The 13990-nt window shown below is 42.0% G+C and overlaps 1 protein-coding gene across 1 annotated transcript in view; it reads right to left on the minus strand.

Moving 5' to 3' along the window:
- Positions 1-13990, minus strand: part of LOC146057693 (signal transducer and activator of transcription 1-alpha/beta-like) — a 74024-nt gene that overhangs the window by 8099 nt on the left and 51935 nt on the right. Inside the window, exons 14-23 of the mRNA XM_083169220.1 lie at positions 12697-12753; positions 12504-12587; positions 11250-11348; positions 9092-9227; positions 8511-8560; positions 7948-8042; positions 7061-7200; positions 6620-6808; positions 4336-4390; positions 1519-1640 (exon numbers count right to left, since the gene is read on the minus strand). Coding sequence (XP_083025346.1) covers positions 1519-1640; positions 4336-4390; positions 6620-6808; positions 7061-7200; positions 7948-8042; positions 8511-8560; positions 9092-9227; positions 11250-11348; positions 12504-12587; positions 12697-12753 — 1027 coding nt within the window. The remainder of the gene's footprint in view (positions 1-1518; positions 1641-4335; positions 4391-6619; positions 6809-7060; positions 7201-7947; positions 8043-8510; positions 8561-9091; positions 9228-11249; positions 11349-12503; positions 12588-12696; positions 12754-13990) is intronic.

Raw genomic sequence — 13990 nt, forward strand, 5'->3', positions numbered from 1 at the left:
AGGCGGTTGGATTGTGCTCGCCCAGAGCATCACACGTTCTCGACTTGAACCTTAGCAATGTTAGTGACCCACCTGATCAGGTCTCCAGACTGTGGTAGGTGGACCCATACTTTTAGACAAAAATTATGCTAAGAACCTCAATTTTACTCCATGTTAAATTGCAGGTTTATTATAATTGTTCTGACTATCAATGTATTTTGTGCTCAGAGGGTGCACCTGCATTTCCTTTCATCTGTAAATGGTGGCTCCAGAGTTGGGGCTGCAGCACAGTCCAGAACTCAAATAGTGGAGCCACACCAACTACCAGTGAGACTGGGCCGGTAAGGTCTGGCAGCTCTGGGTGGGCTTTGGTGCGTCTCCCCATCCCCGGAGTGGTCACCAGCTACAATGCAGATTTTCCTGCACATTTTTATTGGAAAATCTGCAATGTTAAGGTGCCCACAGACGCTACAATTGTACTGTGCTATGCGTTTTTGACTGTACAATGGTTCTATACAATTTTTCTTCCAGCTTGCTATGAGATGTGCACTTGGATGCATGTGATGAACCCAGGTTTGTAATGTTAAATTTCAGATGTGGTCTAAAAAGTACGTGCAGCACGTACTTTTTTAGACATACAATATCGGGCTTATCGCATCGCACAAGCCCATAACCACCATCCAATAATTGTACATAAGATGCAATTTGTGCTTAAAAAGTACAAAACGCATTTGATAATTGATGCGTCTGTGGGCACCTTTAGTGACTGTGAACTGCTAGAAAAACATGTCAGCAACTGCCAGACACGACTACAAATAGACCTGCTGCCTCCTTTATGTGCCTTGTTGTCAGCAAGATCCATTTCCCACAGAGAGCACTGAAATAGAGAGGAAGCCATCCTCACGCTCCTTCCTTCAAGCTAGAATACCGTACTAGTCCCATGATGGCTTCCTCCATACGGTATACAGTCATTAGGTCGACATGCACTGGGTCGACCACAGAAGGTTGACGCATGAAAAAGGTCATCATGGTTAAGGTCTACAGGGGTAAAGTGTTGACACAAGCAGTAGGTCGATTGTCAAAAGGTCAACATGGGGTTTTTCATGTTTTTTTGAGCAGACATGTGCCGACAGGCGATATTTCATGCCCTACCATCCACTAGGGCATGGAGGGAGAATATAATAGTGCGCCCAAATCATGGCGAGGGGACGCAATGCACTTTTTCTGTGTCCGTGTCGACAGTCGGGACAAAAAAAAAAGTAAAAAGGTTGACCTTTTGACTGCCGACTTTCCCAATGTCAACCTTTATCATGCGTTGACCCTAGGCCTGTCGACTTTCAGTGGTTGCCCCAATGCATGTCAACCTAATGATCCCGACCCCACCCCACAGCATGAAGGAAGCCCATCCAGGAAAGATCACAACCTATTAGGGAATCTAGTGATGGCATTCTCCAGCCTATTGTAATTGTAGATATTATTCACCTACTGCCTATGATGTATATTCTATGCATTGAGATGTAGTACTGGTCACAATCTCACCATCAAAGAGCTCTCTGTCTCCGAGATTATTCTGGAGACCTTCAGGGTCATAGTCATATAAAGCCTGGTCTGCGTTATACAGGGGTGTTCCTGACATACTAATCTGGCAGTCCTCCTCGCTCCTGCAAATAAAAAAAGTGGAGGTAAATTATATATATAAAAAAAAGCATAATGATTAATTAACATAGAAACATAGAATTTGACGGCAGATAAGAACCACTTGGCCCATCTAGTCTGCCCCTTTTTTAAACATGTTACCTCAAACCATATTTGATCCTTATTTTGTTGTAAGGATATCAATATGCCTATCCCAAGCATGTTTAAATTGTACTAATGTATTTGCCTTTACCACCTCTGATGGGAGGCTATTCCACTTATCTACTACTCTTTCTGTGAAGTAATTCTTCCTCACATTTCCCCTGAATCTTCCTCCCTCTAGTGTCAGTGCATGTCCTCGTATTCTGTTGCTCCTCTTCCTGTGAAGAATGTCTCCCACCTGTACCTTGTTAAAGCCCTTGATATATTTGACATATTTTTAATGTCGGGATTTTGACCCTGTCGGGATTTTAAATGTCGGTATTTTGTCCATGTCAGTATTTTGACCCAGCAGCGCATAATAGAAAGGCTTATGTCAAATGTGTTAATATGCGTCTATGAATCCAATAATAATCCAGAAAACAAACACTCTTAATATTTTGAATAAATAATAAAACAGAATAGACAGACATCTCAATCAATCAACATTTGCATGACGGCAGATATTATGTAGCACATGATACCCTCCTAAGTAATCATTCACTGGAGTTTGTGGACATACAATACCCTTGGGTACATTTTTGTCAGAAGCCAAATAACCTACCAATGTATTTTTGACTTTGTGGGAGGAAACCTGAACAAATATGTTTTATACATGCAAACTCCACACATACTGGTCATTAATGGGAATCACACTCAAGAACATAGCATTAAGTGTCATAATAGTACCCAATTAATGTAATACAGATTCTTTGGGCCTATTGTAAAAACAACTAACAACTGGAAGGCCAGCAAGTTGTATTGTTTATGGTGCAATATAGAGAGAGAGAAGGTCAGCCAGAGTGATGCACCAGAAAGCTCAAGAGGTCTTTTTAAGATTATTAGTGCAAAACTGGCAGATTTCACACCAATAGCGAGCTGGCAATAATCTAGCTGTGTTTAGTGCCATATCGGCACACATCATCATTTCAGAAGCATAGTAATATGCAACATAGAAACAGAGAATTGGTTGGCAGATAAGAACCACATCTAGTCATCCCATTTTTAATCTTTTAGGCTGGTTTCACACTGTCCGGCTCCTGCCGGACGGTGAAATCCCGCATGGCTTAAAAGCCGTGCCGTCCCTGCAGTGGTTAATGGACAGCTATGTGTCCATTCACACGGGACGGTCACGGAACAGCTGCCGGGTAGCAGCCGGATCTTACCTCTGCAGTGTCCGGCTGCCGTGCCGTGGCCGTCCCGTCCTCACAGGTCAGTGTGTGCTAAGGGCGATGGGGGCCTTTCACACACACCGGTCATTTGGTGTCCAGTTTTAGCTCTCCACCGCCCCCAAACTGACGTCACTTCAGATTCTACCCTCAAATTTACACAGCACTGGCTCACGGAGCTGGTGCATGTGAAAGAGACAACTGTCAGGCAAAAAGCCGGACAAAGTGTGTCCGGCTTTTTGCCGTCCGGTCAAAACCGGAGTGTGTGAAACCAGCCTTAGGTAACCTCAAGCCTTTTTGATTCTTAGTTCTTTGTAAGGATTTTCATATGCCCAAGCATATTTAAATTGCCCTACTGTCTTAGCCTCTACCACCTCTGAGGGGAGTCTATTCCACTTATTCACTACACTTTCTGCAAAGTCATTTTTTTTATAACATTTCCTCTAAAGCTACCTCCTCTCAGTGTATGTCTTAGGACATACTCTGCTCCGATGGAACGGGGTCCATCGGCTGGCACGGGTAATGGCGATTATATCGCCACAAGCAGCTCCGTTGAGAGCTGCTCCATCTGTACCAGTATATTTAGACTGTGCAAAGAAACCGGAGTACCCAGAAAAACCTACACAAGCATGGGTAGAATATACAAACTCCACACAGTTAGGGTAATGGTGGGAATTGAACATATGACATCAGTGCTGTGAAGCAGTAATGTATTTATGCCAAAGGAACAATTAAACATTAACGTGTGACTCCTCCTTTTTTATTCTAATGTAAAAAGCATAGTCTGAGGTGACGTGCTGAATAAGGTATCTTGACTTTAGGTCAACCAGTGGACATGCAGTAGGTCGACATTATTTTTTTTTTTCATACATTACCATCCATGTGGACTAAGACAGAGAACAGTAAAAGAGCCCAAAGCATGGCGACTGGTTCACTTATTGGGTCAATGTGCTACAATATAAAAATTGACACCTCAGAAACTCATGTTGACCTTTGCATGCGTCAACCATTTTATATCAAACTTTTCTTGCGTCGACCTTTTTACTGTTCACCTAATGAACCAAAACTACTGTACTCTACTCAGCTATTCTCAGCTGAGAATTCAGATGTGTCCACATACATCTATCCTCCATGCGCTACAAGTGGTGTTACACATAATGTTTGAGCGCCATGTGAGTTGTTGTTTTGGGGGTTTTTTGCGACTTTTGCCATTAAAAATGCATCTAATTCACAAAACGCTGCAAATAGGATGCACCATCGTCCGCTGAGATACTGTACTTATCGGCACCCTGACCGTTGAGATGGTGACTGCCGGGATTTCGTACACAATCCATTCACACAATGGTTGTCTTACCTTTCAGAAACCATAATCAATTTTTGCTTTATATACTTCTTATACTCCGATGTTCCTGAAAAAAACCAGGTGACAGTCAAAGACTTCTCCAGGTCTGTGAGATTTACCAGACGCAGTTAGATATGATTTCACTTAATAGATATACCTCATATAAACAAAAACTTCTTAAAAGAGAGCTGTAGAAAATATTGAATGACATTAAAATACAAATAATTATTTCTGTACATCAGTTGTTTGCCAAACAGATATGGGCCCTGATTCTGGTTGATTCACAAAGCAGCGATATTTCACTGCTTTGCGAGCCAACTAACACCACCCGACTGGCTGGGCGCAGAATGTCCCCGCAGCACTACGAATGGATGTTGTGCATAAACATCCATTGGCAAGATCATTTGATGGTCACCGGCCATCGAATGATTTCTGTAGCGCTCGCTAATCTAAGTCACTCCCTGATGTCTTAGATTAGCGGCGCCCTGAACAGGACGGGCAGCTAATGTCACCGGATGTCAGCTACCCGCCCATGGGAGGCCGGTAGCATCCCCTGTTAGCATGGGGATGCTTAACATTTTCCTGGGCGCACTCAGTGTTTTCATAGGTACGCCCAAGAAACGCATACCCTCCTCCTGCATGCCCCCTCCCCGCCCCACTGCGAACGCCACAGAGACTATGCAAGTCTATCCTTGGAAAAGCTGCCCCTAGAGGCAGTGAAACGCGTTGGACAGCTGCTACTCTCAAGGCCCCCAACTGCCATTGTTGCACGTGCACTTTTTGGATCCAACCAGCCGTCCCTATCTCCTCACATTTTGGAGAATTGCCTATTTGGGAAAAAATACATCTCTTTCCACAAGCCATCGTGATTCCTAAAGCGGAGAAAGTTCCACCTACCTACCCAACGGAGATCAAAGCTTGTCATGCAATCCTAAATGGATACAAGACTCCAAGGGGACCCGCAGTGGTAAATATTAAACGTATTTTTGAATCCAGTGGAAAACTATTCCCTTTTAAGAACTGCATCGTTCCAAATTGGGACATTATCAGGCGGCATAATAGGAGCGGATCCAAACCAATATATACTAACATCCACACAGTGGCACAAAGGGCCACACATGAGAGTTTTTTATCATTCATTATGTTTGTGTAATTTTTTTATTTTATTGGTACATGTATGTACATTAAATATATTTTTATTGTAATTCCTCATTGGTAAGCGCTACTTTTTTTCTTTTATCAAGTCTCTGAGGGCACCTGCAGTGGAGGCCTGCGATTATGCACAGGCAGTAAACATCGGTTGCCGTTGCGAATTCGCAACGTAGCGAACCCATCAGAATGAGGACCATGGAGCCAAAAGAAGCCAATGCAGAACTCTCGTGCACTGCTTTGTGTCTCACTGCAAATGTTATGTAATAACCGCTTACCTGCACTGTAATCATTATATAATAATAGATATAACATTAAAACCACCTGCCTAATGTGCTGTTGATCCCCCGCTCGTGCCATCAGAACAGCTTTCATCCAGCAAGGCATGGACTACACAAGACCTCTCAGGCACCGATACATTAGCAGCAGATCCGGTAAGTACTTGTTCTTCCTGCACATATCAGATGCTCAGACAGATTGAGATCAGGGGAATTTGGAGGCCATGTCAGCACCTTGAACTCTTTGTTCCTCAAACAATTCCTGAACAATGGGGGTGATTCAGCACTGATTGGACGGGGCCGAATTCGTCCCTGTTCTGACGGTGGGGGTCTGCGCATACACGTATTTGCGCCTTCAGTGTGTATCACACTCTGAGGCGTTTGCACAGGTAGGGGAGAAGAGGGGGCGGACATCGGCCCAAAGCAGGGCGCCCCCATGAAAATGCTGGGCGATCCCCTGAAAACTTAGGTGGACCGATGCCTGCTGAGGAGGGGCGGCTTACATCACATGACTACAGCGCCCACCCCCTTTTCAGCGGACTAAGACGGAAATAAAAGTCAGTCCAGACACAATTTTATTTCCGAAGGGGAGAGAAATCAGTCTATTGTGAGCGGCCTGCATATGATCTGCTGCTAATCGCAGGGTTGCGATACTTTCACAAGCCTTGCGCATCAATGTGCAGGCTCGCACAGGGCAGGATTTTACTCTGTCTGAGCGGCAATTACCTGATCGCAGGGCTCTGCAAGTTAGCATCCCAGCAATCAGGTCTGAATAACCCCCAATATGTAGTGAACAGTCAAGTTTTTACACATCACAAACATACTGGATTCCTTGCAAACATCATGCAAAAACAAGCAGATGGACTCACTTTCACTTCCCTGCTCATAGTATGGTCCGAACGCCTCCTCCTTCGGGATGTTGGGATATAGATATTTAAGTGGGTTCTCTGGGATGTTCTGCTCAGCTAGCATTTGGTAGTTTCGGATGATCTCAGTGAGGGGGATATAGGATAGCTCCTTCTTTGTGTATGGCTGCACAGAGCGGATGGTATAGGTTCCTATAAGATGACAAAGCAAAGGATGGGTTGCTATATTCCATAGCTTTAAATACTAACATGCAAAACCAGGTTAACCTAAAATGCCACCAATTTTATATAAAACATGTCTGAAAGATGTTAATCCAAACTTGTGATTTCTATAAAACTTTCAGATATGTGCTGAATTATTAACTGGAATAGGATAAATTAACTACAGTTAGAAATAAGAGAATTCTGTATATGCCTTGATTAGGGTGTTCAAGTATCACACACCGTCAGGCTGATGATCCACCCAGGAACATGTGATCCCTCCTTCACGAACACTTTCACTGAAGCGGAGCAGGAAAGTGCCCTGTCGCATGGTCTTCATAAGGGCGTCCTCCTTACTGCGACTCACAAATCCCATCACATGGCTGTGACCATGACAAAAACAAAAGGAAGCAGGAAGGTGACCTTTACTTCAAGTGGAAGCTGACAGATATATTTTCTAATTGAGGTTGACTCTAAAAACTATCACATTTGTACAATGGAACAAGGGCAGAATTCCATGAGGTAAAGTTAGATCAGAAGAAATAAAGGTGTTTACAAAGCAGGTAGAACATGACAGGCATTTATGTTAGTCTATTATTGGGGATAGTATCCATGGCATCATGTGCAGGTTTTTGTTTTAAATAATAGGAAGGTTTTGTTATTTTTCAATAAAGTATTAGGACCAGAGACATACGGAGGGTGACTCTGATGAAGCTCAAGCTCCAGGAGCTGGAGAGGAGACAGGGACAGACACTCCAAAAATGGCCAACGCCTTGGAGGAGACAGACATTAGTGTCTAACAGAGGGTCATAGTATAAGTGTGGATCTCAGGAGCGCTTGCACACTGTTACAATCGATTCCCCTGGGCAACAAGCCCATAAGTCCCCTAGCCAGCATGTATGTTTCAAAAAAGAAACAGTACCGTTGGGCGCTTAGTATATAAATAATGAATCAATTAAATAATTAAAACAGTTTTATTTAAAACATTCACATACTATTACACAAGACAACAATTAATAAAATTGAGACATAATAGCTATGAAACAATTATATTAAAAAATGGAATTCAAAATTATCCCTTATAAAAGAAAAAAAACGACAAAGAATACAATAAATCACTTTGTACATACCCATCATTCCAGATGTTTTCCAGGTGTGTTTTCACAAGGGCCACAATTGCATCAAACCATACCCAAAAGGTGACTGAAACCTTGGGCATATTTTCCTGTTAAAAAGGACATAAGAAAAGCTTTAGTCTGCTGCCATGTGATTGCCTCTGTGTTTGTGCATGTGTGAGAGAAAGATGTTGTTTCAATCACTGCCAACAGATGGCAGTGTTCTGGAAACACACTAATGGACACTAGACCTATATAGCGGAAACAAACACATCCACATATATAATGAGGAGGATTTTCTGGTACGTACCAGAAAACCATTTCTCTAAACCCATCTGGGGGACACTGCATCCCCACCCTGTTTTATTTGGGCTTTGTTAGTAATAAACTAACATCCAAGATGATGAAGGGCTGCAACCTCTACACACATAGTTATAAAAGTGTCCCCCAGATGGATGACGAGAAATGATTTAACGTTAACAAAAATCCAGTGTATGGTCAAAACAATTTGTAAAAAATACACACACACACACACACACACACACACTTTTTATTTTTTTACAGCACAGAGAAGTTACCTTTGAGAACTTGGTCCATGATACAATGCTGTCCTCTTTAGGTACCGCGCCTTTAAAAAAAAAAAAAAAATTCACTGCAGAAATAATTTCATGAAATCCAAAACACGTGAAATGACCTGAAACTATATTCTAGCATTAGTCCATGTTAGTATTAGAGTGCCAATGTTTCTGTGAGAGATGATCTGTTAAAAATGCCAGGGTGGAAGTCGAGGAATATGAGTCACTTCAATTATTGCCGGCAACTGAAGTAAAAGAATTGAAGTTTTGGCACTCTAAGGCAATTCATGAGCTTAAAATAATGTCCCGGTGGGGTGGTTACAGCAACTACTGTTAATCAATCAGAACTGGATACATTTTTGGCCACTAAGGGAATCCTATAGATAGGACTTACTCAAGTCAGTAGTTACAAGTTAGATACAGTAGGTTGACCTCGATGGACTAACGTCTTTTTTCAGCCTTAATTACTATGTAACATGATCTTATACAAGTCAGAAAATGTAAACATAGATTTCCTAATTTTAATACCTTTTGATTTACAAAATAAAATGGGGCGACGGAGCATACAAGTAAAGCACACGTACCACACAACTTCTTTCCCAGCATCTCCCGCTGGTCTGAGTTCAGGCCCCGTTTAGTGCAGCATGAGAACTGCCAGCTGAGGGCTTCAGACAGTAAACTCCAGGGGGCATCCGGGGGCTTGGAGAAAAAGGTGACATCCTATACACAAGAAAGCACACAGAAATAATGAATAAAATATAATGGGACATTGTTCTATTGGACAATGCTTTATAGATAAATAATGATTAGAGAGGAATAATAAGGCCAAATGCATTGCAATGCAAGTATAACATAACTGATATTAACCAATTACGTTGGGTCAGACTCGACGGGCCTGGCGCTAGTATCAGGTCCAACGTCGAGCTGAGTCGACACCGTAAAGGAGGCGATGCCCCCCCAGGGAGCTGCACTCTCTTTCAGCATGTTCGGGATAGGCGGATCCCAACCACGTGGGTGCCCCTACTGTGCTGTCAGCTTCAGGCCAAGGGGAATGCAGGTGCCAGGCGCCACCTGTCTGAAAGTCGGATCCAACTGCTAAATGAGAGCCGCAGAGTGGACAGGGGAGGAAGGGCAGCCGATGTAGGCAGGGGGGCGGTCAGGCAGGATGGAGGCTGAAGGGCAAATGCTCGGACCGTGTTGGCACAGAACGTTGCAGGGTGACGGTGCCTGCCCCACCGGACCTGACGCTGACCACATGGCTGATACCTGCAGCGGTCAGCCCCATCCTCCCCTGTTCCTGGGGATCCGTCACAGTATAGCTACTGTCTGTGGGTCAGTGGCAGAGCGCTGTGCAGCAGCTCCAGGATCCATTCTGCCTGTGATATTCAATACTGTCTATCATTGCTTTTTTTTCGGAAACATTTTTTATTGGACCAGACTGAATTACAAAAATTAAATTGGACTGCAAAGGGTTAATGGATCACAACCACGTTTTTCCTGTAAATCATATGGCACACAGAATAGCACTGTGTACGTTCAAAGGGTTGCTCATTTGTCAGTTTCTGGACAAACCCTCTTTATTACAAACGATTTTCTTTCCTACCTTAATTAAAGATGAATGTAAATTGTTCCGCACCAGTGCCTAATGCCTGTTCAAATAGCTCTACTCCCACTAACCCAGGAGGTGCGGCCCACAATTCCAAGTGTGATGTGAGATATTACATTTTTTTATTTTATCTTTATTGATATACATTAAGGGGGATGTAGAAATGGTTGGCTGCTAATTCATCACTTTTTAAGACTTCGTACATCTCCCCCTTAAAGAGCGTACAAAAATATGTTCAATATTAAAAGACAGGATATACTGTATAAAGTGATGCAAATTGGAAATAAGGGTTTATAAATTACATCCACAAACCAACTATGGTTATAGCAGCTATAGGAAATTATAATACCATGCTATATGTAATTATTTTAACAGATTTAGGTCTCATAGGCTCTGTATTGTTAGTATATTATAAATATTTCTTACAACTTTGGTGTAATGTCACCATCATAGAATGATATAGCTAATATTGTAGTGTGGAGTCCATGATCTCCAATTACCCATCACTAAATAGGAGATGTTGGTCAGTGTACATAACATTTATTTCCAATGTGTATTACTTTATCAGATTTATAGTTTATTATGTTTGTAAATAGTGCCTATGTAGGCCTTCTGCTTTAATGTATATCAATAAAGATTAAACAATTAATTAAAAAAAGGTTTCTCCTTTGCATTTATTGCTATCTGAATTTAGTCATTTATATACTAATTAGTTACCAGCCCACTAAAATGACAGATCATCATAAAAGTAATGTCAGAGCCGTCAGAGCAACACTTGATGTGCTCCATCTAATGACAAGCGACATGCACAACACTTAATCCCCACCGTATAGGAGAGTAGCAGCATTAGCCTTTTATTATATAGGACAATATACACACTATGTTACTTTCCACTAGCTAAGCCCGCTCGAAGCAAAAGTTTTGAAAGCTAGTCTACTACCTTGTGATTGCCTCCGTGTCTCTGTATGTGTATAAGAGAAAGAGATGTACAGATGTAGCCCCTCTCAGCCAGAATGCAGTGTGCAGGAATCATGGACAACAGTCCAAATGGTTCTCAGAACTAAGTGTCACAGAATAGTTTTAGTTCCAGGTGTAAATAGTATTGCCAGCATGTTTAACTACAGAGGGGTTCTTACCTTAGGATCAGAGCTTAGCAAGTTGAACCAAAGCACTGATGCAAAAGCTCCTACAAATTGACTGAAGTTGGAGATCACAACAAAAGGCAGCGTAGTAGCCTGAAACAAATGAGATCATACTAGTAAGCTAGCACATTTACTACAATGTACAGCGGATTGGAAAGAAAAGTTATTTAGAAACTAGCAACTTTGAAATAATTAATATGCAAGTAAGCCATGCCAATACTGGAAGAGCCTGACCACTGCAAAATGGGCCCAACATGAAAAAGGGGATTTTTGTGTCTTACCTGTAAAATCCTTTTTTTCTGAATCAAATATAGACACTGGGGCTATGGGCTCTGGGTATAGATGAGCTGCAGGTGTCCTGCGCACCAAAATGTTAATGCCATTCAGAGCAGCACACTGCCAATACACCAAGGCAGTGGACGTGTAGTAATGGAGTCTTCCTGACTATGGGGGTTCTTCAGACCTGATTGCTGCCCTGTGAAAGTGTCCTACAGTCAGATAGTCACCACACGCCAGAGTGAAAACCTGCCCTGTTCAATGGCTTGTGAAAATCACAATCGGCAATTAGCTGCAAATCCAGTGTGTGCAGCCTGTGCATTACCCAGAACCTACTCTGCCTGATCGGGGCCGGAGCCGACGTCAATCAACTTGCGACTGATCCGTAGACATGCGCCTGCTGCGATCAGGTCTGAATAACCCTTAAAGTATGTCTGCACATTGCTAAGAATTTATCCAGCAACAATACTGTAATTTTTTTCCCCATTTAACTATATTCAAAAAAATTATATCTTTTTTTTTTTATAACCACATATAGCAATTCCAAAGAAACACTTGATGCGTGTTTCACACGTGTTCTATAATCACAAAATGTCAATCAATTTCTAAAAATCACCTTGGCTTTGAGCGCGTTGCAGGAACCAGTTTGGATACGGTGAAACTACAACTGACTTGTCATAGGGTGAGTACAACAAACGTCACAGCATCCAAACTAGATTACCCTCTGATTTCCAGCGTTGGGTAACTTATTCCATATTCTTCTTTTTTTATTTCTCTCACACTTTAGCAATCTCACCAAATAAGTGCAACATAGACAAGAGGCTGATCCCAAATTCCCCAAAAGCAACATTATTATAACATGGGACTGGAAGAAAGTTCATAAGGCAGACAACCATCAGACAGAAAGACAGACACAACTAAACACAGGACAAACAGGGTATGACCATAACCATATACACTGTACTGTAGTACCTCTAATTTCAACTCCACTCCATCGTAGTCGAATTGTGTAATCAATGAAATTATATGGAGCTCTTCCAGGACACCTAAAGATCCCTTAACAAAAATAAAAGAAAAATAAGCAAGTACAACACAATCACAGTCATGGGGGACTCTGGGGTAGTAAAATATAAAAGTGCCACCTCAATGCAGATCTAATACTTACATCATTTGTGCCTTTACCAACTTTTCCTCGCAACCCAGGTTTTTGTTCTTTCAGTTGCTAATGGAAAAGAAAACAGTTTTATTGTTGATGCTTTATTATATATACACTGTATGTTAGAAGTGGGTGTGCTCCAATGGCCGCTGTCTGAGGTCAATGTACTGGGGTGTTCCCATCACCTCGTGAATATATGGTGAAAAAGGGGTATTTTGCATAGCACACTTTTGGCGCAGTCAGTAGGAACAATAGAATTTTACTAGAACAAAGGAGTATAAATTGGCATAAAATAACACATGAACACAGTAAATGGACAGACAGTGGAAAAATATATGAAAGTTCCACATAAAAGCAAAGTTCATACCCTCAGATTGTTTCATGCATGCAGAAAGATTATAGACCAATCTTTTGCCAATGTGTTCAAATAATTTAATTTGTATGCACGATGAATGATTTGGTAAAAGCTGCCTGGCTCCCACTCCCCTCCAGCATTGTTAGAGATCGATCCTTCATGTGTAATCATTTGTACAATTGTTCACTATTTGACACCACATTGTTTGTCCAGGAGTTGTGAGGAAATAGTTAACGAGATTGTTTGCCAAATTGTTCCATGTGTATGCAATATGTTTGGAGGAGTCTACGGTTTGCTGCCAAACTATATGATTTACAGAGGAGAACTAACTCAAAGAACATTGTCCAGACCGCCTGCACACCACCCGGCTATATTCTAGATCAGTGGTTCTCAACTTCGGTCCTCAAGGACCCCCAACAGTTCACGTTTTCCAGGTCTCCACACAGAATCAAAGGTGAATTAATTAGCTCCACCTGTGATCTTTTAAAATGTGCCAGTGAATAATGAGTGCACCTGTGTAACTGCCAGGAGACCTGGAAAACGTGCACTGTTGGGGGTCCTTGAGGACCAAGGTTGAGAACCACTGTTCTAGGGAACACCAGCAGCTGTGGACAGTAAAGGACTGTGTATCAGCAGGAAAAGAACATCCTTTAAAGGTCTGTGTGGTATTAAGCCTCTCCCACTAAGCTGCATGAGCAGGATACCCATCAGCAATGGGCAATTAAACATTGACTCTGTTTACTAGAGACTGAGGCTCATACTACATGGGATAATCCCAAAGTCTCATATAACAGCGGACAGTGCCCTAGAACCATAGAAATATTTTTGCCTCATAGATATATTTTACGAAGGAGATCATCTCTAAAAATGTTCTTAGCAAATTGACATTTTTGTGTGTATAATGTTTGTATATAATAATCTGTGTGCAATAAATTGTGGTTTGAGAAA

This window comes from Crinia signifera, chromosome 2 (genome assembly GCF_055691185.1).
Source record: "Crinia signifera chromosome 2, ASM5569118v1, whole genome shotgun sequence".
NCBI lineage: Eukaryota > Metazoa > Chordata > Amphibia > Anura > Myobatrachidae > Crinia > Crinia signifera.